This window comes from Micropterus salmoides, unplaced genomic scaffold (genome assembly GCF_014851395.1).
Source record: "Micropterus salmoides isolate LMB-PRFRI ecotype aquatic unplaced genomic scaffold, ASM1485139v1 Ms_hic_scaffold_2, whole genome shotgun sequence".
NCBI lineage: Eukaryota > Metazoa > Chordata > Actinopteri > Centrarchiformes > Centrarchidae > Micropterus > Micropterus salmoides.
The window spans coordinates 14,876,666-14,902,493 of NW_024041150.1; the positions used below are offsets into that span (position 1 = coordinate 14,876,666).

The following is a 25,828-nucleotide window of genomic DNA, read 5'->3' on the forward strand; positions in this document are numbered from 1 at the left end:
GATGTCTTCAAAAGTAGACTTTATTTGGCTGGATACTTTCATGGATCAGTATAAAAAACATAAAGCCAAAGAAATTCTTCATTGGATGCAAGTATTCTTCTAAATGTTGTTCAGACAACCGCCTTGTCAGGTAAGTGTTACAAGCAGAACCTCTAGAACACAAATACTCATTACTTCTGAAAACAATATATTCAATACAAAAACGTGACACTAATTCAGGTCACTTGGAAAACATTAGCGTGAGAAATAAAGGCTGAAATACGATTTTGTGCTTTCTTGCCACAAGGAAGGGCTTGATGAAAATTCAACCACTGACGTCCAAAACTGTAAGTCAAGTGAGTTGTACTGCGCAACCCAGTGGATGGCATCACAAAGTGTCTCTTCATTTACCTGTCCTACAAAACTATTCTCTTGTTCTGACAGGCTTATGTTACTTCAAGGTTGGTGACTTTGTTGACAATGTGGGATCGTCTGGGTACACACTCCAGGTCAAATTTGCTTTCATAAATTGTTGGACAAAGCTTCCAGCGGTTGTTTCGGTAGATTCCCAGGTGTGTGTACACATCTGGCTTGTAGAAAAGGGGGCATTTGACCCCTGTGGCACGGATGATGGAGTCCAGTCTTAAAACCTCACTCTCGTCAGTGAAGTTCTGGTTGTAGGCACAAATTACATGCTTTCCCTCTGCTTTGGGATTATGAGGACTGACTTTAACTGTTGAGATCTTGCCATCCAGGGCTGCTCTGGCCACACACTCCCAGGCACGGTCCACCTTGAAACCAGAGTCCAAGTGCATCAGCCACTTGCCCGTGAGCACGCTGTGGTTCAGGGCCAGCTCCTTCACTGTCTGGAAGCTGACAGGCCGGCCACTGGCCAAAAGTTTCTCCCAGCTCTCCTGGAGACCCGTAACATCCCCACGGCTGGGGCAGTAGTTGGTGCCTCGCACAGCGATCCACCCAACTGGGCTAGCACCACCTTCCTCGTCACCAAATCTGTACACTTGTGAGGGCCTGTTGCTCTCCAGCCAGCCGTCAAACTCGGACCTGGGAGTTCTTCTCGAGTCAAACACAATCCAGGGGTCCATGTCTGCAGCCATGGCCTCAGCAGCATAGGTCTCTGCAGCAAAGGGGGTCTCCACCTCGCCATCTACAGGGGCCTCTTCCTCCTCCATAATGCCGTCAGTGTAAGGCTATTAAACAAGTCCTGGTGCGTGTCCTGTTGAGGAGGGAGATCTAGTGTACTTTGATATTTAAACCACAGGTGCAGCCTCTGTGTTCGTCTAAAGTACAAACGCATGCGGGCGTGGACAGCTAGACTGTAGATATTTACTAATGCTGCTAGCTAGCCTGCTACATTAGCAACAATTGTTCAATAGCTAACCTCTGTCCACCACCTATTCTTTTACAAAAATAAGTTGCTATCTATTTCGTTTGTGTCTCGTCTGCAGTTTGTATAATTAAACACGCAGATTTAATTTCATGTCGCAATTTAATCTTATTTTAGCTAGCCGGCTAGCTAGTCATTTTACCAATCGTCCACAAATCGTTGACAAATTTGGAGAAAGCTTACTCACAGCCAGCTATTGAGCACAACTTACGTTAGACCATGCACAATTATCGCACACTGATCTCAAACTATTGACGGTTAAGGCTGAAGTTAACCTAACTTAACGTTACCTGCAGATTTTGAGTTTTGTTGTCCAGTGTTGTACCGCAAAGGCGCAGCCCCGGCGGTGGTATGCTCCTCTCTTATCACAGAGAGATATGATAATCTCAGTTCAAATGTCAGTTTATGCCTGGTTTATCGACCAAATCACGTGCCTAGGGAGTTGCTTGTTCTTTTGATAATAAAAAATACTCAAAGTGCGCTAGTTAAGCTACGTTGTTAGAAAAAAGACAATACCTCCCTGCTGTAGCACAATACCGTTATTTCAAGCATAAGTTATGGTATAACAGTAACGTTCTAAATTTACTTAGCAGAACGTTAAGTTACGTATCCAACGTCTCTTAAGTGTAACGTTGACAGGTTCATTGAAGTGTTTAAGTTATATTACAGCGGACATTCATTTATTGGTTTTTATTCCTTGTAGATATAAAACGCAACAAACTCAGCGTTAGTGTTTTATTAGCTCAAAATGACCGCAATGTATACATATCCTTGTACAAGTTGTGGGACGTCGTGCGCTCCAACATGACGGCGCAGGGACCCTGCGGAACGAAGCTGACCCGCAAGGCAACAGGGACCGAGTGACGACGGCGTGCTAATGAGTTAGCCGGTTAGCTACTGCTATCTAGTGTGTGTGTGCGCGCGCGCAGTGGATGTGATTTATATATGACATAGAATAGTACTCCAGAATATATTGTATTTTATTTTTAGGGTTAGCCATCCAGGTAATTTAAGTATGCCCAGCAAAAAGAAGAAATACAACGCCAGATTCCCTCCGGTAAGTTTAAACCTTGCTGAACCGGTGTTAAGACTAGCTAACAGTAGCTAACTGTAAAGCTAGCTTAAATGGGATTCGGCCTGTGTTTTTGACCAGGGATCGTTTATTACTAAATGTACATTACACTAGTAACAGCACGCAAGACGTTGGTTTCATTGAATTGGCTAACTTAATGTGCTTCCCAGTGTTTGCTAAGCTTTATTAAGGCGTACGGCGCGAGTAAACTAGCGAGTCCACTAATTAAGGTTGTTTTTAGCATGACAAGCTAACGTTAGCTAAGTGAAACTAAAGGTTATAATTCTGAGCAAATCTGTTGTTTGTTGGTAATATATGAAGCAAACTAATGCGAGGCAGACACAGTGCGTACACTATGTTACAGAAAGTCTGATCAACATGACGGGAACGAAAGGTTTTAAAGATAAATGCTATGAAAGTTCTTTAAAGATGTCGACGATTCAAAATGTGTTGTAAGTTAACGTTACTGTATTTTGGTAAGTTAACATCTAAGTATCGGGCCTTGTGTTTTGATACACAGAAAGTTATCTTGAAGTCTATAACTTAACAAAAACGATGAAACTTTACAGTGTCGGTATATTCCCACTCACTGACTTACTGTAACACTACTCAAGTACATAAAACTAAACCTTTTCTCATTACAGGCAAGGATTAAGAAGATTATGCAGACAGATGAAGAAATAGGCAAAGTGGCTGCAGCAGTACCTGTTATTATTTGTATCCTTCCTACCTAAAATCTTCACAGTTCCAAGGTTTCCATGATCAGTATGTGTTTTGAATGCACAGAATGATGCCTAAAAATAATAATAATAATATAGTCTGATGTGGTTGAAACAGTTACTTGCTTAATCAGTAAACTAACAAGAAAGTTAATGTGAAATCAAGCTGAATATCCTCAGTAGTTTTGGGCTGTTGGTCAGACACAAGAAAACATTTTCTCAAGTCTTGGGTAACTTGTGATGGGCATTTCAAAACATTACTTACAGGTTAATCAGTGATAAAAAAAAAATCAGTCATTGCTAGTCTGACTCTATATTGAGTAGAAGTCATGGTTTGGCACACTTATCTGTACTTAATAACGGTTAGTTATTAGTGTAAAGTGATATTTGTTGTGTCTGTTGTATTCACTGTAATAGTAGTCACAATCAGCCCACTGCATGTTGTTGCTGTTCCTGTTTTACATTTTCAAAATTGAATGTTGTTTGGGTCTGCACAGTCACAGCATAAGCGAACCTGTTTTATTTAAATAAAGGACACAGACCTGCCGCATCATAATTTCCTTTACCGAGACGTCAGCGAGAGCCCTGGAGCTTTTTTTGGAATCACTGCTTACTAAGGCCTGTCATGTCACCCAGTCTAGGAATGCAAAGACAATGACAACATCGCATCTGTAAGTTTCTGTGTTTGTGTGTGTGTCTTGATAAAAAACCTGGGCCCAGTTTCAGAATGTGGGTTTAGTATTAACTCTGAGATGAAGGAAACTGTTGAGTTTTTTGTTCCAGAAAGGGAGGTAAATTAATTAATGAATCAGTCTGTCGTCAGTGTAAGGTCAGAGATGGCGCTCTCTCTGTACATCAGAGCTTCGAAAAAAATCTATAGGCTACATCATCTTTCGTAACACTGTGACTCTGTGGATGTTCAGGCAGCTGTCAGGTTGTCAACCAGTTCCCGTAGGCTACATTATTGTTTATATAAAACATATATGTATGAAGCTTCAGGCACTGATCAATGAATACTCATTTGTCATGTTGTTTCTGTCATATTTAGCATTTCATGTTGTAGATATTTAGATTTAGTGGTGCAGCTTTACTTACTTTTTAGATTCCAAAACTGGATTAAATGTAGTTTAAAAGTAAGTTTTTGAATATGGGCTGCATATAGTATTAATGTGTTTTGTGTGTTTTGACAGACTTTCAGTGTCATTGTCGAAATATTTATACACTGAATGCTGTTGAGAAAGAATTTTAATGTAAAATAGATGCCTTAAAAATGTATAGTCAGATTGAACATAGACAGATTTTCAACTGCATATCACCAAAATTGTCATTACTGGGTCGGACTGTGACTTTACAGTCATAGGTCCGTGAGTAAACTTAAATGTTTGATCCATATTTTCATCTTCAGTTGCTGCCACCTGCGTTTTGTCCCGTCATGTTACAGCTGAATAAATAGATTTTAAAATGAAACAATGCGGTATAGGATTTCAGCACTTCATTCATCATCATCTGCATTAAAATGGAAGCTCTGCTCTTTATTTACCCGTTGCCGTGGTGAATCATAGCACCATCCCCCACACACAGGCATAACAGAGTGAACCTACTCAGCTGAACTATCTCAGGTCAGCTGTTCTGCAACCAAATCTCAGAGTTCATCAACTCAGACTTCAAGTTTAGGCTCAGAGTTTGTCAAACCTGCTTTTTGAAACAGGCCCCTCGTCTAGATTGCACTGCATTGAAGATTGACTAGTAGTCATCCTCTGCTCAGTTTATTCTGACTGACATGCCATAGATATATAGAGGTTCAGACAGCTGGATAATAACAGGAAATCATATTAAGGTTGTAAATTGACTGTGGATACATGTAGCTGGAAAGGTTTTCATTTCCTTTAGATTTAGACAAAGACACTTTAAAGCACGCTATTACACAGTACGGTATATTGCACGGGTTAGGATTGGGCCGACAGTCATCAGCCACTGAGCCCTCTACCATTGTAACGTAGTGATTCAGAAAGCATTCGACAAGGGATGCGTGTAAGCCTGTGGAGAAAGACATGTACTGATTCAAAATTGTGTGTTCACAGAAAGCAGTGTATTGAGCTGGAGCAACAGTTTGATTTCTTAAAAGACCTGGTGGCAACGGTGCCGGACATGCAGGGCGAGGGGGAAGAGAACCACACTGAGGGGGGAGGAGAAAAAGTCCCACGCAGGTATCTCTCTCCCGCACACACACACACACACACACACACACACACACACACAAACACCCCAACATAATCGTATAAGCACCACGATTACAAAGAAATTGAAGAAACAGTCAATTCAAAGTTGACACCAGGAAACTAAGATCGGCAAGGTTTCACATACATCACTATACCAGGATGATAATTTGCCCTGTCCAGTCACTCTATCCTTAATCATTTGATTAGTGAGCTCATCATTCATTCACACCACTATGTGAAAGAATTGAATCGCTCATCACAAACATAACAACACTGCTCAGATGGACGCAGGGAGGGTTACATTTGCTTTGTTACCATGTCACTGTTTTTGCTTTGTTTTGTGATTATAGATTAAGTACAAAGAGAGCGCACATTTTTCAGCTCTACAGAGCGAGAACTAATTATTAAGGATTGTAGGGAAGAAAAAACCGAATTGACTGTCAAATCAAACCTTGGCACTGCTTCTAAATTGAAGCTAGATAGAGTGCTTGGCAGAGAATTACACGCATTAAATCAGTAAGAAGACTTCTTTTCACTGAAGAGTGTGGCTGATTCAATTGCGATTCAATTAAAAGAGGTTGTAAGCTCCAAATATTTAGACACTTTGTCTCAGATATGGGAATGAGGGATGTGCAGTCACAGCGTCTTTGAATATAAATGGCAGACAGTAATTTCCACCAGCTGTATCGGTCAAGTTATCCTCTGCAGAATTGGCTGTGTTTATCTGAATGGGCATGGTGGGGTAACTTTCCCTGCAGATTTATGCTTCAGAATGACTTTCTAATTTTTTGTTTGTTTTAAAAACTAATATTCAGATTAGGGCTGAATTATTAATCATAATCTAATTGAAATCACAAAATGGCCTACTGCAATTTTCAAATTACAGGAGGAGCAATATTTGTGATATGTGTGTCAAAATACAAATTTAAATGAAGATTGTTGTGTTGCAGAGATGTTCTGGCCTCTGCGCCATGTTTAAGTAAAAATCTTTGTTTGTTACAGATCCCCGCAAATATCACATCATTATTTATTTTAGTATGTTTTTAAATAAAAATGAGAATAAAGACGTAACAATGATAATTCCCTCTAGTATCACAAATTGTATCGCATTTGCAATATCATTCAAAACTATCAATATTGTATATTTTTTCAAAATCGTTCAGCCCTAGTTTGAATGTAATTTGTTTTTGGTTTTATCAATCAAATGGTTTCTGCACAAAATATTAAAAAAAAAAAAAAAAAGTGTAAATCTTTGTCTCATGTTGTTCAAAGTACCTTCAGAAGAAGTCATTTAAAACTGAAACTGAAAACTTTTTGATGTTTAAAAAAAGCTTTGTCCCAAAATTCTCCCACCAAACTGTCTTTTGTAATTATGTCACTACATAATACATTTGTTAAATCACTGTAACTGTAATGTTAGTGTATTCACAGGGAATATGGCATGTTTTTATTAATTAACTTTTACATAACGTTATTTTTTTTGTTGTCTCCTCCAGGGGTCGAAAACCAGGGTCTGGTCGCAAGAACGGAGGGGCTGGCACCAAAGGCAAGGACAAGAAGTTGTCTGGCACAGAGTCAGAGCAAGAGGTGGGAGTTAATTTGCATGCAGAGGCAAATGGCCATCTACAGATTTCCCATTGTCCCATTCCTGAGTGTGCAATGGGACATTTTGAGCCCCCCAAAATGTTTTATATGCAAGCACATTAAATATTGTTGAAGAGAAAATTATCATCACACATAAGCAAACATTTATTTTGGTGTCTGCTATTGTCCACAAGTGCCAATCATAACATCTTCTTTAGTTTTCTTCTTATTAATTCCCTGTTGTGTGCTTGCAAACCCATGCTTGCTCTCTCAGCATATCTGCTCTGTGCATTCTCAGGTTTGCCTTTATAGGTTTTGGTTACATTCCTAGTTTATGAACTTTTATTTAATTCTCTTTTGTGTGTTTTGTACCTCCATAATAGTTGTAGCTAACTGAGCTATTCAGCTAATTTTCCCTGATGACTGCCAGCCACTAAGCCAAGGTATAATAATCCAATCAATCATATATTAATCTAGAAATGCTAACATTTACAAGTTAAAGCTATATATTTTTTAATAATTACTGTATATTAATGATTATAATGCCTGGAATCATCATGTCAGTCAACTAACTGAGCAAACTATGGTTTATCTTGAAGATTGCTAGCTGTCTTTGTAGATATTTACAAACTAATATACTACTTCACTAGTAACCAGATCCTTCTAGTATTCGGATTAGAAACAAACAGCCAATCAGAAATGACACTTTACACTGTAACGCTCGGACCAAGCAGAGATGTTGAGGGAGCAACAGGAACACAGGGAAAGAGCAAATGAGTTAAACTGCGCGAAACAGGTTAGAATAAACAATAGGAAACATGCAAATAATTGTATTGAAAATAGAGATTTTTTTTTGCAAACTTAAATGATACTTTGTGTGATAACGATAATGTAGTTGTACAAAATAGTCTTCTGTGCTGAAAATATCCCATCATGCGGTCAGGAATAAAATTCAAATAAAACTCCAAGCAGTTTCAACAATTTGTGTCTGTTTGAAGTAAGAAGGCTCACTGGTGTGTTTGTTGTGATGGAAACAGGATGACTCCGAGGACAGCGAGACAGATGGAGACGAGGAGGACGGCTCTCAGTCAAGCACAAATCAGCAGGCTGCATCCAGGTTCCACAGGTACAGACAAAACCTACGTTTATTGAGATACTGTATAATCCAGGTTGTGTCTAGGTCCACAGATAACAGTTCATACATCACAATGTTCACCTTGAGTATTTGCAATTGTCCTCTCAGAGAGGGGATGTAGTACTTTGTTGCATATACATTGCAATTACGATTTTAGCTTCCCAAAATTAAATGAAAATGATCGCCTTTGATATCGCTTAACATGCGTGCTCCGCTCATGGAAAACTCTGCTGCATATTACATCAAGTGCTTCCTAAACTTACAGCCAAGGGGCGATTTGGCTGCGTGCGCACCCTCCTGCTGCTACAGTCCCAAGAGTAGACAGTAAAGTCCATGAGTCCGCATGAGTCCGCTATGCCGGTGCTGGTCGCGGCCCCTCTAGTCAATGCTTGGGAGTCCATCAGACACAGCTGCAGCGTGTCCCAGAAGAGTGCCAGATGCAGCTCTCTGCTCAGCTCCGCGAAGAATACACGTCTAGTTTTGACTGAAGCCGCGTCAAGCTGCACAGAGCAGATGGAACTGGGCAGGAAGTCAGAAACAGCACGGCATCGATCTGGTCAATTTTCAAAATAAAACACTGTGCATACTCCCGATCATAAATCAACAAAAAACACAGTTAAATCAGACAAAAAGAACAATTTATTTACATAGCCTACTTAATCATAGAAGAAACACACAAAGCAAGTACTGATGATCAAATCAACAAAATCTAAACATGTCAGCAAAATCAAGCGGGCAATACGCTCTTACTCTGAAATGCTCCCTATGGCATATGCAGCCTGCAGACAACCGAACCATGCTGGTAAGCATGGTTCGGAGTAGAAGCACAAAAAGACAAAATAACAACAAGCCAACAATGTGCTCCGCTGCTGAAATGCGTCTGAGACGCTTCCAGTGGAAGTTAATTTGACCCCTTTCATGTGGAACCCCAAAGTGTTCAAAATTAAATTAATAAAGACATTAAGAAATTAATAATCATATTTATACATTCTGTTAAAAGCATAAATGAACCAACAGTTTGGGAAGATATTATTCAAACTCTATGATGAAATAGTTTTATTGGACATCTTTTGTTTTTGTTATTTAATTTTTTTTTCCCGAATGTCCTTTTTTCACATGTTTTTATTTCATATTGGCATTTTCCCCAATGACACTAATTTCATGTCACGTTATTTCATGTTGACTGTTGCCAACACCCTCTCACCTTTCAGCCAGTCATGTGCCCCCTCCATCTCTTAAGGAAGTTATCTCAATAACTGCAACCAAATGTAGCCTGTTAGCTAGAGCAACAACAAGAACAAATTCAGCTAACTAGCTTGGCCAGCAGCATGCGCACTTTTATTATTATTATTTCTCAACATCTAAATGAGCTGCTGTTAGCTAGCTCCTTTTGGCTTGAGTGACCGCAGAGAATGTCTCTGTTTTGTGTGTCTGAAGAACATGTTTAGAATCAAACTAGAGACGTCCGTCAACAGGTTTTTGTTTCGATCCAGGCCTACTCACATTAGTACAGGAGTACTCGGTACTCGTGGGTCAGACCGCACCCATCTTCAAACCCGGCCTTTGTTTTGGTCTCAACTACACACCTGTAAGATTTTATGGCTGCATCTTGTAAAGCTGTGACGCTATCGCTTTGACCTTGTTGTTGCTCTAGCTAACAAGTGCTAGCTTAATCGGGTAGCATTTGTTGAGCTTGCTTAAGAGCCAGGAGACGCGTGAGGCAGGAACAGCTAGGGGAGGGAATCTCTAGGCACCTCACGATGTGATTCAGAGGGCTATGATGTGAATTTTTGATGCATCAATATTGTTTAATTTCCATGCAGCGGGTTGTGGGGAGGGGGTTAGGGATTTAGAGGTTAAAATCCGATTGACTTTTCTGCTGTGAGACATGATCTTTCAAGAGAGAATCACTATGCATCTAAGAATCATTTTTCTTGCCCTCACCACTGGTGGCAGCACCACTCTCCCGAAAAGCAACATGAAATTAAACTTTTGTTGAGAGAAATTTGTAGTACAAAATAAAAAATAGACTCTTGTAAATGGGCGTTTTGAAATAAAAATGTATAATATGAAAGCATCTCCTGCAAAGCTGTTCAATACTTCTTCACATAATATTACTTATGCAGTTTAGCATGTTGGTCTCATGTCTGAGTAAAGTCAGAGTCCTTTGATGTTAAAATTACCAGCACCTACTAACATTTTCGTTTTAACTTTAAATGCGTGTCTTGGACTGAACCCCAAATAGCTCCTGAAGGCTGTGCCATCGGTGTGTGTGTGTGTGTGTGTGTGTGTGTTAGTTTCTTTCTGATGCATTTGTCACCTTGCACGGTAGCCTCTGCCGTCAGTGTATCAATATGTGTGAATGGTTGAATGTGATGTAGTTTAAGGCGCTTTGAGTGGTCGCAAAGAAAGGAGCTATACAAATACAGAGCATTTACAATTCAGTGCATTTTGGCTGCAATCACACATAATTTACATACATTATGTAAATTGACATACATGTGCTTAAATGATTGACTACTTATGATGGCACAGTTGAGATGTGCTCAACATTTTAAGTAGAGCATTTAGTCAGTAATCTTTATCTTTTATTACAGTGTGTCTTTGGCTGAACATCAACCAGTGTTTCAGCCATTAGTTCTTTGGTCTCTGAAATGTCAGAAAATGGTTAAAAATGTCGATCAGTGTTTCCCAAAGTCCCAGATGTTGCCCTCAAATGTCTCGTTTTGGCCACAACCCAAAGATATTTTGCTATCATAGCAGAAAACCAGAAACATTCACATTTAACAAGCTGGAACCAGAGAATTTAGAGGTTTTTTTTCTGAAAAAATTAAGCGTTTAATTGATTGTCAAAATAGTTGGAAATTAACAAGAACTAGAGTCACCAAGTCAGTCAAGACACTCGGTAATATAAGCAAGATGTTACAAAGCAACATCAACATTTTGCTAGGATAAGCTAACATTAGCCACCATAAACTACTGGTCACACCAGACCAACAAAGGATGTATCAGCAATTACCTGAGTGTATTGAATTGCTTATTTGTAACAGAAAGTTTGTTTATACAGCAAAAAATTTATTACATTGACCACTTTCTATCGCTATACAGAGCGAGTCCCTTCCAATCTACATGATTAAGTTGTTTGGTTTTAAATATGGCCACTGGAAGCCCACTGCTCTTATTATAAATGTTACATTTGTCTGCCACCTTTTCAGACAGAGAAATTTGGTGGATTACAGCCAGAAACAGGGAGAGGGCGCTATTTTTCCACTAGACACAGTGCTTAAACCATTGTGTCCACACTACTTCCTCTAAGCAGGTTTTGAGAATATGGTGTGTTCACTGTGGAGTGTGTCATTCTGTGTGCTGTTGATGGACACGTTTTATCATTTCCTGTTGAAATTAGGGTTTTTGTAATATGGCAATAATACAACAGTGTCATGTATTGTATATTATTAGTATATCGTGTATATCAGAGACACACAACTTGAGATCTTATAGTAATGGCAAAGATTGAGTGAAAAAGTACTTCTAAGAGTACATTTAATTTGATTGGACATGACTCCTAACACCTGGTTTCCACCTCTGCCTGCACCCCCGCAGCTCGAACTCACCCCAGCAGTACATGCACATGAGCAGCATGGTCCCAGCGGGTGGTGCCATGGCTCCTGCCCAGCCCCAGGGCGGCATGGCCTTTGCCCCACACCCTTCCATGATGAGCGTCGCACCACCTCCCCCACCCCCTGCGCCGCACAAAAACGAGGATGACGACGACGACGAAGACTATGACTCTTAGCTCCCTCCTCTCTCCTCCTCCACCACTCACCACACACACACTCTTTACGCATTATTTTTCGATTTGTTAAGTTGTTTTAGCGGCGGTCGCTCAAAGCAGAGGAGGGAAAGACTCTTCATCACAGCCCGCTGACAGAAAAGCCCTCGGCAGCCGGCTGTAAGGGACAGCACAACAGGAGACAGGAAACTGGTTGTATATTATGTGTTTTAATTTTCTTTTTTGTTGTTGTTGTTGTTGTTTTCTTTTAAAAGAAAAGGTTTTATTTTATTGTAGAGGAGAATCCAACGAGGATGTTTTTTAACAAGTCAGTCGTTCTATTTTGACTATTAAAAATGGCAGTCGTCACTGTTGCCATGCGCCCTCGCAGACAGGATAGGTGTGGTTTGTGTTGCCTGGTAGCTTTTTTTTTTTTGGCACTTTTCTTTCTTCCTCAGTCCTCTGTCGTAGACATTATGAAGTGAACACATCAGTCACTCAAACCCTCAGGTCGGCTGAAAAAAATCTAAGTGGTAGTTAAAGTCTTATTATAGCCTTTGATGCTCATACAAAGTTGAGATGAGTTCAGGGCAACAGTACATAAAGTATTTGGAAGGAGATCAGCACTTGGTCGAAGGGAAAGGAGGTCATCGACTCACCCATGAAGTGTTATATTACTAGGTTATCAATTGGCTATGAAATACCGCTAGTAAGATGTGAGCCCTACTTCTCGGCTTTGTCACAACTTGCTAGTCAGTCCAATTGTCAGGCTGTAACATAAACAAGGAAGCAGGTGTATTTTTACTCTACGTTAACTTAGCCACAGCTTTTTTGAATTAGTTTCTATTTTTAATTCACGTTTTTATCAAGAGAACTGTAAACCTTCACAACCACATCCCTGAGGTCAACCATATCAGCTGGTTATCGATTTACATTTTGTTGTTGTTGATTTTGACGCTGTCAGAGCCTATGGCCGTTTGGACCTCCCATATATTTCTTTACACGGCCATTAAATTCCCCTTATTTGCCCATCAGATGTATACTGTGACCCCTGGACCATAACTTTGTTTTTAAAGTTGTTTGTCTCCTTTTTCCTTTCTAATTTCTATTTTGGCCAACCCTCCAATTTTGAGTAACTTTCTCCTTTATCTTCAACATTTTCCCCTCTTTTAGCTTGTTTTAAATGTATCCATTGAAAGCAGAGATGGGGCTCCCATTTATGTGTCAGTCTCAGTATGAAATGTTCCCAAAAAGACATTTGAAGTTGACACTGTATTGTAAACTTTTAACATTCTTTTTATTTTGTATGGGTGAAATAAAGTTCATATTTCAATTAAAAAAAAGCAACGCTTGTTTTGGGTTTGTTGTGTTTTCCGTATCAGAGATGAATCGCCTGAACTGCTCTCCACATCAAGCAAATCTGCACCGGCGTTCGCCTTTATACACAGTTCTTTGTTTACCAGCTGGCAGGGCAAAACCTGACTCCTGCTGCATCTTGAAGCCACATATTTCAAAGCGCTTCTCCCTTCATTTTTCAATTTCACAGGTGTGGAACACATCCTTTGTAGTCCTGCCTCGATGCTGTGCCCCCTTGCACCTTCTGATTTCTTTGCTTTCTGTTTGCATTGTGAAAAGGTACCCCATGGATGCGTCTCATGTTCATTTACAGACCAATGACTTCTGCAACCTGAAAGACAAGGGCAGGGCATTTATCCTCAACATCGCAGCTTCCTCCTGGTATTTGAATCAGATAAGTACAAGACAGTACACGTTTGTGGAAAGGTGTTCACAGAGAGGCGATTGTTGCTGTCACAGACATATTGTAGAAACTAATTTCAGAGTAGCCGGCACACTGAGTGTGTCCAGCCTTTTTCTGCTTCCTCCTGCCCTCCTATTTTTTTTAAACAGTCCATTTGCCCCCCACCCACCCAACCGACCAAGCAACCCCGAGCAGAAAAAACAACTGCATCCTTCCTGCACAAGCGTTGACTCAGCGGACTGTGAGGAGGGTGGGGTTAGCTCTGTGTGTGTGTGTGTGTGTGTGTGTGTGTGGGGGGGGGGGGGGGGGGGGATGCGGTTCTGTTTAACTTTAGGAGGTTGGTGTCCAAACAAATGGCTGTCGTGGGGCAGGGAAAGGGGGGGCATCAAAGGGCTAACTGAAGGAAGCGCACTGTTTCCACACAGCAGCCGGCCGGGCCAAAGGTGACCACCTGATTCCCATCACCTCCGGTGAATTCTTTGACTTTAAGTGCTCTGCACCTTTGGAAACATGGGAAAAAGGAATTCCCTGACCTTTTTCAAGAATAAAAGCCATTCATTGTGTGGTTACTTAGAAAAACAAATGTTTAAAATGCACCTTGTGTTTTAGCCATGTTGTGGCCTTGATCAGAAGGCACTGTGGGAACCAGCTCATTAACATCTGTACTTCAGGCCATTTGCTATTTTGAAATACCTTTTCGAGCATTATGCCCCTTCTTCACCATGGTAGTTGATATGTGGGATATTTTATCGAATTGTATGTACTAATAAACACAATGCAGTAAGGCATGGCTAATTTTATTTATATAAAAATCGCACATCATATTGTACAGGGGAAAACTCATCACACCTTATATACTAATAAAAACCCTTCTGTCAAAACAAGCACACAGGAAAGAGTACATAAACTGTTCAATGATTCAGCCTTGCCAGCGGCTCTGTGAGGCTGCAGCTAAATCATTATTGATGATATGATGGTATGTCATTAGCTTTGCAGGCATTTAGTTGGGTACTTTCAAAATCTAGCTGTGTCTGGCTAGTTCTCCGAGTATTTTTAAAGTATTGGTGTGTGTATCCAAAGCCGGATAGACCTTATTACTCTGTAACTATAGAGCTCTATTGTTCAAATGTAAACTAGGTTATCAATAAACATATTAAGATTATGATCAGTGTGTCATGTTTCTAATGGGACTCTGTGGCTCTTGTTTGAAATTGTAATCTTGGGATTTAACTTGATTTAAGAATGTTTTAGCTGGTATGGAAGTCCATTTCCACCAAGAAAAGAAAACATGATTCTAAAAGTTATGAATTATAAAAATATTAAATATACAAAATTATTTTAACTTAGGGGAGAGCCGGGACAATTTAAATGTGGGACGAATGAACACAGCATTTTTGTCCGAGCTTATATAAGTCTGATTATGCCAAACAACCTCAGCACGTACACGGTACTTACAGGGACCGTGAAAAATCCGGTGGATACGTCACGCTTTTATGGAGTTATACGGAAGATGCTGTTTTCAATCACGGAAAGTAAACTCACTCAAGCGGTCTTTTTTTTTTAATGACAATTTGTGTTTACTGTTTCATGTGCCATGGACATTATCACACGACAGATCAACTAGTATTTTAACACCAGTGTTGTGAGTAACGCGTTACTAAAGTTACGGAATTACAGAAATGTATTGCTTTTTGCTGTAATGCAGTAATATAACGCATTACTAAAAACAAATCGGTGATATTATACCTGTTACAATCTAACTAACGTGCGTTACAACCCAGTTTAACCCGAAATTAAGTGGAGAAACGTTTCGGCACCAGAAAAACAAATCCAGGAGTAAAAGAGTAACGTTATTTCCTGTTGCTGAGATTGTAGGCAGGGTGCAAACTACGAGTGAGCTCGGCTCTTCTTAACAAAACGGTAGCTCCTCTGATGGATCATGAATAAATAGATTTGTGTTTGTGCTTTAACGATTTACTTTCATGATCAGAGAGGCTACTTACTGTCAGGTCATCCTGACCGATCCTGTCGGAGTGTCGGGAGATTCAAATAATCAATGACATTATGGCTGTACCTCTTTCTTAATGGGGAGACGATTCATTCTATTTCACCAATCTGACTTACCATGAGTACTGTATTTTTTAACATCTTAATCATGCATACATTTGTTTTCTCAGTGGAAATGGGCTTCCATAGGCTGCTGTACTCGCTATGGTAAATCTTATCAGAGGAGGACAAATTTGCAGGCTTTTCACAAACATTGCATCAGAAAGTAGATAGTAGCAGGTCAAAGTGAACTGAATTGTTGATTCAGTTTAGAAATGAGTCTGAAGGAATAGTTTGCACATTTTGTATTAAGACAATCTGCTGTACTCTTGTGCTTTTACAACAGAAAGATCCTGGAATAAAACTTTTAAATGAGCTACAATAGACTTAAACTCTAAAGTAGAATAGGGCACCAGTAAATCCACAAATGAGTTGCTTGAAACTTTTTTTTGGTTCAAAGTAACACCAGCCAAAAGAAAAACTTCCAAGCTGTCTCCCCACAGAAACCTATCAGCAGCACTTTATCCTCTTTTCTTTGACCACGGGGACAGTTTTAATGAACTACGGACCTTGAGTATTTGATCTAAATGTCACTAAATTGGAATATCTCAGCAGATTCAACAGACACTTAACTGTGTATGAAATAACACAACTGTAACATACATTAGGCTACTGACATGCTGAAGACAACAACTGGGCATAAAATGTTGAAATTGCGGTCTCCTCCAGGCTGCATGTGAACGTGTGCTTGGGCAAGATACTGAGCCGCCAGTGTATGAATGTGTGTGAATGGTGAATGCAGATGCAGTGTAAAAGTGCTTAGAGTGGTCAAAAAGACTAGAAAGGCGCTATACAAATAGGGAGCATTTACAAATCTAATGTTATTTGTATATGAAAATTATCGACAAAAGGTTACCACTGTTACCACTCTGTCAAGTGAGCCATAATAAACAAATATGATTTCTGGGGTGAATTTCAAATAAATAATAATAAAGGCCAGATTACACTGTGCCATGTTGTTAAAACTGTAGTTAATAACAATAGAACTATGAAAATAAGTGTTTTTACTCCCAAAATGTCAGACTCTCTTCATAAAAATATGAATCTACTCATGTCAACTCTACAATAGCCTACCAATGTAATCGAAAGGCAACGGATTTTATTTTAATTTGAAAGTTAACACTTCCCCTACATTCTGCTAGCTTGACGCACCTTCAGGCCCAGTTGCAAAAGACTCATCATAAATACATAATATACAGTGTGTTAGTGGCCTTTCTGTAAAAATGTATTGACTAAATGATTACGTATCATGTCATCAGAGTTGGATAGCGTTTGTCCTCAGTGTTATATTAATCAGGGATATAAACAGAAGTCAGTGTTTACTCATTTGATTCACTGCATTGGTTACACTTTGAGTAAGAAAATACTATTTACATTTTTTGTATGAACTACTGTTTACTTTTTTCTCATGCAAACTTATATTGACCCCTTAAATGAAAACTTTTGCAAATAGCATTTAAATATTCCTCTCAACACGAAAGAAGTGCGCTTGTGTCCGAGTTTTATTTTGACAGTCATAACCGGATATGCCATTCTGTGTGGTGTCTAGCGTGACCGCGGCCTGTCATCTGACTCTTTTCCTGTTGGGAGAGAAAAAGTTTTGAAACCCCACCCTCTCTGCTGACTGCTAAGCGCAGACGTAGAAGTGGTTCGAGGTCCTGGCGACTGAACACTGACCGAGGAAAGGAATATTATAATAAGTCATGATGGAGTTATTGCGCTCTTTGGATACGGATACCGACTATAAGTACAGACCCGCCGAGCGGGACCAGGGCACGCGCTGGTTCAATTAGGAACTATCCGGGATTTGTTTTTACTGCGTGTTTTATGAAGTAAAGTAAAGCAGGTTTGGAGAGCTCTTCCTGTTACCGTTCCTGAGTTTTTATGTTGCGATAGAGCCCAGCGCGTTGTGTGCTTCTGATAAGACTGTAAGTATGGACACTCTGCCGCAAAGGGATGCGGGATTTCCTGCGGTAGCGCCGCAAAGTTGCGGTCAAACACGTTTATTGGCGATTTGGTCCTAATAATGCGAACTGGTCAGCCCTGAAATTTGTCATAAAACACTGGTTGGCTGAACTGAAAGCTCCTTTCCTGCTATTCTTCTCTGCCTCTCCGCGCTTCCTGCTTGTGGTGGCCACTGCGCTTAATGGCTAAAAATACATAAAAAAAAAAATCTAAATGGACCGCTAAATGTAGTGGGAACCTTCATTTGGAGTTGCAGTTGCAACACGTGTGCTTTGGACACTTTTATTTTTGTCCTTAAACTTTTAGTTTTGAAAGTCAGAGCTCAACAGGTGGCGCTTTTAATTGAGGAAAGAGAAGAGCTAATTTACCCATAATAAGGTGATTCGGAACAAGAGCCTCTTAAGTATAGGCCGGTGAAATGATATTGTGCTCTGACCGAGTTTTGGGAAACCACACACCACATCACTTGAACAGAGAGAAATTCAGTGGAGACTGTGCTGCCTCTCTGGGCTTTGGAACACTTAATCAAACAAAAGCAATCGCTTGACTGATCCTGCATTTTCACATGGAGAGCGCTGCGTTTAAAGTCAAAACGAATGAAAGACACTCGCCTTTCAATTATCTTTGAGTCCTCTCCTGTAGCCCACTTGTTGGTCAAGCTTTTGAACACATTTCACTGGTCCCTGATGAACCAACAAGAAAGACAGGAAAGGGAGCGAGGAGCAATAAAGTACTCTTTTGTACTTTATTTTCAAACCCTTGGGGTGCAAAATCAGATCCAGTCAAAACATCTGCTTGAGGCTCCATGGAGCCACTGAAGAACATATTATGTCGTGGCCCACTGTCAAACTGGAAAAATTTGGAGCAGTCACAAAAAGGGAACTTCACTAACCCTGTGTGGACAGCCTTATTTGACTATGAGGCGTCCTGTAAAGATGAGCTCACCTTGCGTAAAGGTGACCTGGTGGAAGTCCTGTCTCTGGACTCTGAGATATCAGGGGACGAGGGCTGGTGGGCGGGTAAGGTCAACAACAAGGTGGGCATCTTCCCGTCCAACTACGGCTCCTTCAAGCCAAATGGCTACGGGAAGCTTCCGGGCAGCGCTGTGGTCAGTGAGCTTGGTCCGGCTGTGGTGGGCGAGTTCGAACCCGAGGCGGTGGATTTCCGGGAGCTGAGCCTGGAGGAGGTCATCGGGGTCGGGGGATTTGGGAAGGTGTATCGCGGTACATGGAGAGGCAGGCTGGTGGCGGTAAAAGCCGCCCGGCAAGACCCGGATGAGGACATTAGCGTGACGGCGCAGAATGTCAGGCAGGAGGCCCGTTTGTTCGCCATGCTCACTCACCCCAACATCATTGCGCTGAAAGGCGTCTGCCTGCAGGAACCCAACCTGTGCCTCATCATGGAGTACGCTTCAGGTGGGGCGCTGAGCCGGGCGCTGGCTGGGCGTCGCATCCCGCCACACGTCCTGGTCAACTGGGCCGTGCAGATAGCCAGAGGGATGTTGTACCTGCACAGTGAGGCCATCGTCCCCGTCATCCACCGGGATCTCAAATCCAACAACAGTAAGTCCATCAAGCCCGCATTGTCATTCATGGCAGTGACTGAACATGTATAATACTGTATTTAAAGCGGCTAAGGGCTTCTCTCTGTGTTTACAAGGCCATATCAAGAACACCACACTGTAATGCCTGTGCTCCAGTAGAATTATTAACTCAAGCATATCATTAGTCTGGGAAATTGAAAAATCTCTTTACTTTTGAATCTGGACCATAACTGGCACAGTCCAAGTCATTCTGTAGGGGTAATATATCAGTCGTATCTACAATTAGAGTTAAAGATCATTACAAAGCTTTAAGAAATAAGACTGTGGTACAACAACACATCTTTTTGGACCGTAGCCCAGTCGTGACTCTGAAAGGTAGGCCAAGGCTACAGAGGCTGAAAGGCCTGCAAATATGTGTTGTTGATGGGCCAAAAAAATGCCATGCATTGCTAGGAAAGGTCAGGAATTCAAGCTTTCCGTTTCAGCACCGTCACACTTTGGACTTTGATGTCGTCTGGGGGAAGCGGGACAGGTCTTGCGTCAGTGTTACGGGCGCTCGTGGCAGACACGTACACATTGGACCTTGTCATTAAAGCTACACTGCAGAGGGATTTATCACTGATGAAGCTTTCCGCCCGACCCCCTTTTTCAAGTGAAAGAAGTGTCTTTCTCAGCTCTAACAGTGCTTTTAGCCACCTGAATTTTACAGCAGCCTCCCCTCTGTTATTATCATTCTTGGGATGCAGCATATAATCCCCGTCAGCTCTGCGGTTGTATCTGTTGCTGTCCAAAAGATTTTCAACCTCCCTCAGCTCATCCTGTCTTTTACTGCAAATCCTGATTGCCAAAGTACACCACAATAGAAAGAGCTCATGGTTGCTCCTTGCTTAACTTGGAACGACTGACACCGCAAAAAAAAAAAAAAAAAAAAAAGAGTCAGTACTGTAGGTTCTGAGAATATGACCTTGGTTAGAAGCACCGGAAGGTTAAATCCTTTGATTCTCGGTTTGTTAAAAGCTAAGGATCCCTATTCAGCACATCTTAAGAATACCTGTCTCCCAGGCTACTTTCAGCATTTCCATTTTTTTCCCCTTGAGCAACAACTGTTTCAATTGTTGACCATCCACCATTCCTCTTCCCATTCCCTCAAGCAGCTGCTCATACTCCACCCGTGGCTTCTTCACCCTTGTGTCACGTTCTTTCCTGGTAATACCTCTCCACTGGAAAAATGTCTCCTGCAGCAAGAAAATAGAGTTATGTTAATATTGTGTTTGTATATCAGGCAGGCCAAAGTGAACACAATCCCTTTCTCTGTGTGCCGGGAGATTGTATCACTCTAGTGCCTCCTGCCTTCTTTTTGTTTTTTTTTTATTCTTCTGAATCTGTCCCTAGCCTGCCCCTACATGTCTCAATACAGCCATAACCCTGTTGTGCCACTGAGCAATATCCTGTTGTGGTAGTGGAAAGGGGGGCGGGCGGGCGGGCGGATGGGTGTGGGGGGTCATTTCAGCAGTTTGCAAATAATGTGCTGCTCTGTAAAAGTGAATTGCTGGCAGGTTTAACGCGCAGGTACAAAGAGCATCTGAACATAAGGGCATTTTAAAGGATAAATGCGCCCTGTCACTGCTTTGCCGATGATGGGGCAGTTAGTTTGACTATACAAGATGTACTAAAGCATCAATGGTAAACCTCAGAATACAGCGTCAGTTCCTCAGAATCATGGTGCAAGTTCTTCTTTCTAGGGCTGCCATTTTGCATCGGTGCTCTGCAGTCACATGGGGGGGAATCTGTAAACAAGGAGGTGGAGAGACCTTTTTTTTTTTCCGATTGTAGCCTCAAGTGGACCATAATCCAATGGGGCAACAAGATGTGGCCATTGCCAGAAATGTAGAAAACACTGAAGCAATAGTATAAGAGGGAGGTTGAGAATTCCCCCCAAAACAAAAAATATCTAATTTACTCTTTTACCACCTAACCAAAAAAAGAAAGTGACAACCAGCACATTACTGCATTAAAACGAGCATTGCTTTAGGGCCAGCTGTGACAGTGACGGATTAAGGGCTTGTAAACAAGAGCTAAAAGTTGCAGCTAATGACCAGCTGAGCACATTGGCCTGGTTGGAAGATGCTGGTTAAACAGGATCATTGGAGAACGTGCAAAGTGGGGCACAGAACAGAAAGCAGAGGAGCCTACTTCTCTTAACTGTCATGCCTATAGATAAATCTGGTGTTGAAAGTTTGGGATTATTCACACCTTATGCACTCAGTCATTTTCAGTTTTGAGTAAGACTAGTGTTTCAGTGTGTCATGGTTGTGTAACTGAGATGAACTGATGTCTGACTGAAAATAAATAGCCTTTTTTTTTATCCCTGCTGCAGCCCACAGATCTGCTTTGTAAGCTGTATGTCCTGTTCTATGTTTTGAGTAAAAATGATCTACTTCAGAGCGAGGGTACATTTTCACTTGGCAGACGCTTTTATCCAAAGTGACTTATATTTGAGGAGCAACATACAAGCATCAACAAAGCATCAATACAGCAAGAGATCTACACGTGATAATGGATACTAGTAAGAGCTAATAGCACGTATGGCATCAATGGGGTAAATACCAAGGGAAAGAAAGGCAGGCTGGAAAAACTAGCGACATACAGCTAGATTTGTTCCATTTGACATGAAAAGTCTGAATTTCCGAGTTCCCAGTTGGAAATTTCAGTTGGAACGCCCCTTTTGTCGGATTTCAGACTCGGAAAGTCGTGAGATCCTTACCCAACCGCAACCTCAAAATCCAAGATGGATGTTCTGAGTATCAACAGTTGTGAAAGCTGTAGTAGTGAACTGTTAATCGCACTTTGATCTTATTTATGATTTTAACATTAAATCAGTCGTAAACACAGTACTGTCTAATTTATATCTGTGTACATGGAATACAGCATTATTACAGTCCTGCGACAGCCGCAGACAATTTGTCAAATTAATTTAAAACCACTTTTAATTGCAACAACGGGGGACCATGTGTAATTTCCGGTGGACTTGCAATAGATTTATTTTTTTTGGTCACTAGTTGGACAGTGGAACAACTTCTAAAGACAACATGTCCGTTCTTTATTCCTTGACAGGTAGCCTACAGTGAATCCAAACTGTAAAGTTGTGGGCCATAAACCCAAAACATTGAGCTATAATTAATACATCAACTTATCGTTTTGCTGCAGCTACAGTAATAATCTTGCTCTCATTAACAACCTTCAAAAGCTCAAGCTTCAAGCTTCAAATTCAATTCAACTGTTGTCCTTACCTTGTCAGATATCGTCCCAAAACCTTCATAGACCCAGAAACAGCTACAGGCATCACCACATGCCATAAAACTCTGCAGAGGCTTTAGTTAGAACTGGCGGGGAAAGTGCCAAGCTAAGCACTTGCTGGGCTGGAACTCACAGGCCCTTTTTTATTCAGATAGAAGCCGCAGTTAGATCTTGGATCAACATGGTTGTTTTTTTGTTGGTTTTTTTTTTTTCAATCTCCATGAGTAGACAAACATCTGATACATCCTCTCTACCAGCATGTTTTCATTCAGGGACCCCAGTGCCCCACACTGCAGCACACTCAAAACATCCCGTATGTGTGTCTGAGTGTCCCAGCGGCTGGGTGTGTGATGTTTGCATGTGTGTGGTGAACTGCACTCCCGTTAACCACCACCATCATTCCCCTTTTCAGCGGGGCGAATCATGGGGGCAATTTAGACATCTTAGCCAGTTTGTGATTGTACAGAGCTATTTAGTGAAGGGAATGGTGAGATTTTAAGCCTGATAAAGTCTGCACATGCGCCACGGCAGCCAAATTTTCATTTAAGGTGTAGCTTAGGTGATAAGTGAGCCTATAATCCCTGTAGCGGGCCGTTAGAGAGAAATATCACAATGAAAATTCCTATCTACAGATGGAAATTGAGCAGTGAAGAATGTCAGTAAGGCTTGGCATTTGCTGTCGTTTTGCCAGTCAAATCGTTTTATTGGCTGCTACATATGCTTCACTTCAGCAGTTTATGTGTAGGGAAGTGGTGCTGTCTTTTTCAAAACAGCACAAACATGTTGCTTTTGTGGAATGACAAGATATTTCTATTCCTGTTGAGTTATAATGTCTTACAGCCATGAATCACATATAAAACAAAACATATTGTATTAAAGTAATCAACGTTCTCATCCAAATAAACTCTTTATCTTCAGCTGAGAAAAGATAATTTGATCCGTTGTCAAGTTATAAATGCTTTTATGATTGCTCTTTAAACCATGGACTGTTGAAAACCATGCCCATAGCATCTGTGACATCACCCATAGGTGTACTACTTCCTGCTGTCTTGATTTTTGCTGCCAACCAAGGCCTTAATAGCCTCATAGCTTTGTTAAGAATCACTGCCCAGACAAACTGTAGAAGAAAGGGATTTGAGGTCTTTAGAAAAGGGTATTGAAACCAGCATTTTACTCAGTGTCCGTTAGAGAAACTATAGGCACTTAGTCATTGGCTTAGACATTCAGCCATTAAGGCTGTTTGTCCAAACTACAAGGCGCCACTTATGTAGATTTCAGATATAAACCACTGCACTCCTGGGGCCATTTCACAGAAAGCTCCTATCTTAAGTCTTAAGTTAAGATAGGAAGAGTCGAAGATAGGATTTTTGCCAAGTCTGTATTAAAGAAGCAAGTCCTAATTTAAGATTGGAAGATAGGAGTGTATTACAAAAGCATCCTAACTTTGGTAAATCTTAAATAAACTAAGCATAACTGTTAAGCTGTCCTAACTTTTATTTTTCCACCAGGTATTGCTTGATAACTTTTTGAATCCACATGGCTGCTCTTTTATTGCTTTTACAACATCAACAAAATGTCAACAGGCGGAACTTATTCATTGACCCTACCGATGCGTTTTATTACTGTAACGACCCGGCTCTCAAGATGCAACAAAGAAGGAGGACGCAACGATCAGCTCCTTGGTTTTGCTGACGTTGAGCAGTAGGTTGTTCTCTGAGCACCACTCGCAAACTTCACAACAGAGTTCTCTTCATGTCGGGGGATGCAGTCGTGGGTGTACAGCGTGAACAGGAGGGGGCTGAGCACCAGTGTTGAGCACTAGAGTGGAGGAGGTGTGTCCGCCAATCTGAACTGACAGGTGTATGTTTGTGAGTGTTGTATTTAAACTCAGTGTGCTGAGTTTGTTGATCAGTTTCATGGGGCAGATTGTGTTGAATCATATAGGTGTTTTTCTCAACATGTTTGAGGGGCAGTGGAGATGGCAACCTCTGTGGATGGTTCTGAAAACAGCCGGTAAGGGTGCAGGCTGGCTGGGATGTTCTTTATGTATGTGCTGAAGAACCAGTTTCTCAAAGCATTTGATCAGAATGGGGGTGAGAGCCACAGGTCGGTACTCGTTCAGACTAGACACTGCAGACCTATTAGGTACAGGAACGATGGTGGTTGTCTTGAAGCAGGTGGGAACCCTCTCCTGAGGCAGTGAGATGTTGAAAATGTCAGTAATAACATCAACTAGCTGATTTGCACAGGTTTTTAGTACACGGCCAGGGATGTTATCAGGCCCAGCAGCTTTACTCATATTCACTCTCAGCAGGACTCTCCTCACGTCTGCTGTGGATGCTGACAGTGGCCGCTCCTCTGGATGTGGAGTAGACTTTACAGCTGACTCTTTGTTGAGGAGATCAAAGCGAGCATAAAATATGTTTAGTTCATCTGGTAATGTGGCCTCATGCGTGATGGGGGAACTCCTGGTCTTGTAGCCTGTGATGTTTTTGATGGCCTGCCACATATCTTCGCTGTTGTTGGTGTTGAGGTCTCTCTCCAGTCTCTGCTGATGTGTCTGCTTCGCCTCCTTGATGCCAGCTTTCAGTCTCGCACTGGCAGTGCTGTAAGCTTCTTTATCACCCGACCGAAAAGCACCTTCTTTGGCTCTGTGAAGAGCCCTCACCTCTCCATTCATCCAGGCCTTCTGATTGGGGAATGATTTTATCGTCTTAGGGATCACCACATCAACACAGCCACATCATCGGCTCTCATGTGGCTTCTCTGAACGCGCTACAACCAGGACAGACAGAAAAGTTGATAAGCAATGCCGAATTAAGTATTTAGGATTTCCTAACCTGAGATACTATAGGATTCCTAAAGTTAGTTAGGATTTGCCCTATTATATGGCCCCTGGTTTACAACCCAATCAGCAACTATGGACCTCTGCTAACTACCACCATTATCCATAAATAGAAGTCAACACATCCCTTGTTTGGGAGATAAATTGTCCTTGGTCTAGCCCCACTAAATCATCCTTTGTGACTTCATGCATAATGTATAATGAGGGTAATTTTAGCATGAAAGTGGATTTTCCACATTTGGAATGGTAGTTTGAGATAATAATGTAACACAAGGTATACTTGCTACCTTTTTCCACATCACATGGTCGTCATCAGCAAATGGAGATGGCTTAGTTGTTGACCTAAGTATGGATCTGTGGCCACATGGCATAAGGGGGTCATATATGGACCACATTTCATTGGATGGGGTTAAAAGCTCTGGAAAAAG

The 25,828-nt window shown here is 41.3% G+C and overlaps 3 protein-coding genes across 5 annotated transcripts in view; 2 read left to right on the top strand and 1 right to left on the bottom strand.

Moving 5' to 3' along the window:
* Positions 1-2: 2 nt before the first annotated feature.
* cunh11orf68 (chromosome unknown C11orf68 homolog) lies at positions 3-1,961 on the bottom strand. The gene is made up of 2 exons (XM_038730807.1): positions 1,675-1,961; positions 3-1,213 (listed from the first exon to the last, which is right to left on the bottom strand). The coding sequence occupies exon 2, from the start codon at positions 1,167-1,169 to the stop codon at positions 426-428; it is 744 nt and encodes a 247-aa protein (XP_038586735.1). The 5' UTR covers positions 1,170-1,213; positions 1,675-1,961; the 3' UTR covers positions 3-425.
* drap1 (DR1-associated protein 1 (negative cofactor 2 alpha)) lies at positions 1,058-12,951 on the top strand. Of its 3 annotated transcripts, none has more exons than XM_038730809.1 (7): positions 1,058-1,181; positions 3,101-3,173; positions 3,753-3,846; positions 5,257-5,382; positions 6,891-6,981; positions 8,016-8,104; positions 11,717-12,951. In XM_038730809.1, the coding sequence occupies exons 2-7, from the start codon at positions 3,119-3,121 to the stop codon at positions 11,907-11,909; spliced, it is 648 nt and encodes a 215-aa protein (XP_038586737.1). In that variant the 5' UTR covers positions 1,058-1,181; positions 3,101-3,118; the 3' UTR covers positions 11,910-12,951. The 3 variants fall into 3 exon arrangements, with proteins under 3 accessions (XP_038586737.1, XP_038586738.1, XP_038586736.1); XM_038730810.1 differs by having other exon boundaries at positions 1,071-1,204; XM_038730808.1 differs by lacking the exon at positions 1,058-1,181 and adding an exon at positions 2,252-2,441.
* A 4,324-nt stretch (positions 12,952-17,275) lies between these two features.
* Positions 17,276-25,828, top strand: part of LOC119913424 (mitogen-activated protein kinase kinase kinase 11) — a 54,289-nt gene continuing 45,736 nt past the window's right edge. Inside the window, exon 1 of the mRNA XM_038732851.1 lies at positions 17,276-19,277. Coding sequence (XP_038588779.1) covers positions 18,521-19,277 — 757 coding nt within the window. The 5' untranslated portion in view covers positions 17,276-18,520. The remainder of the gene's footprint in view (positions 19,278-25,828) is intronic.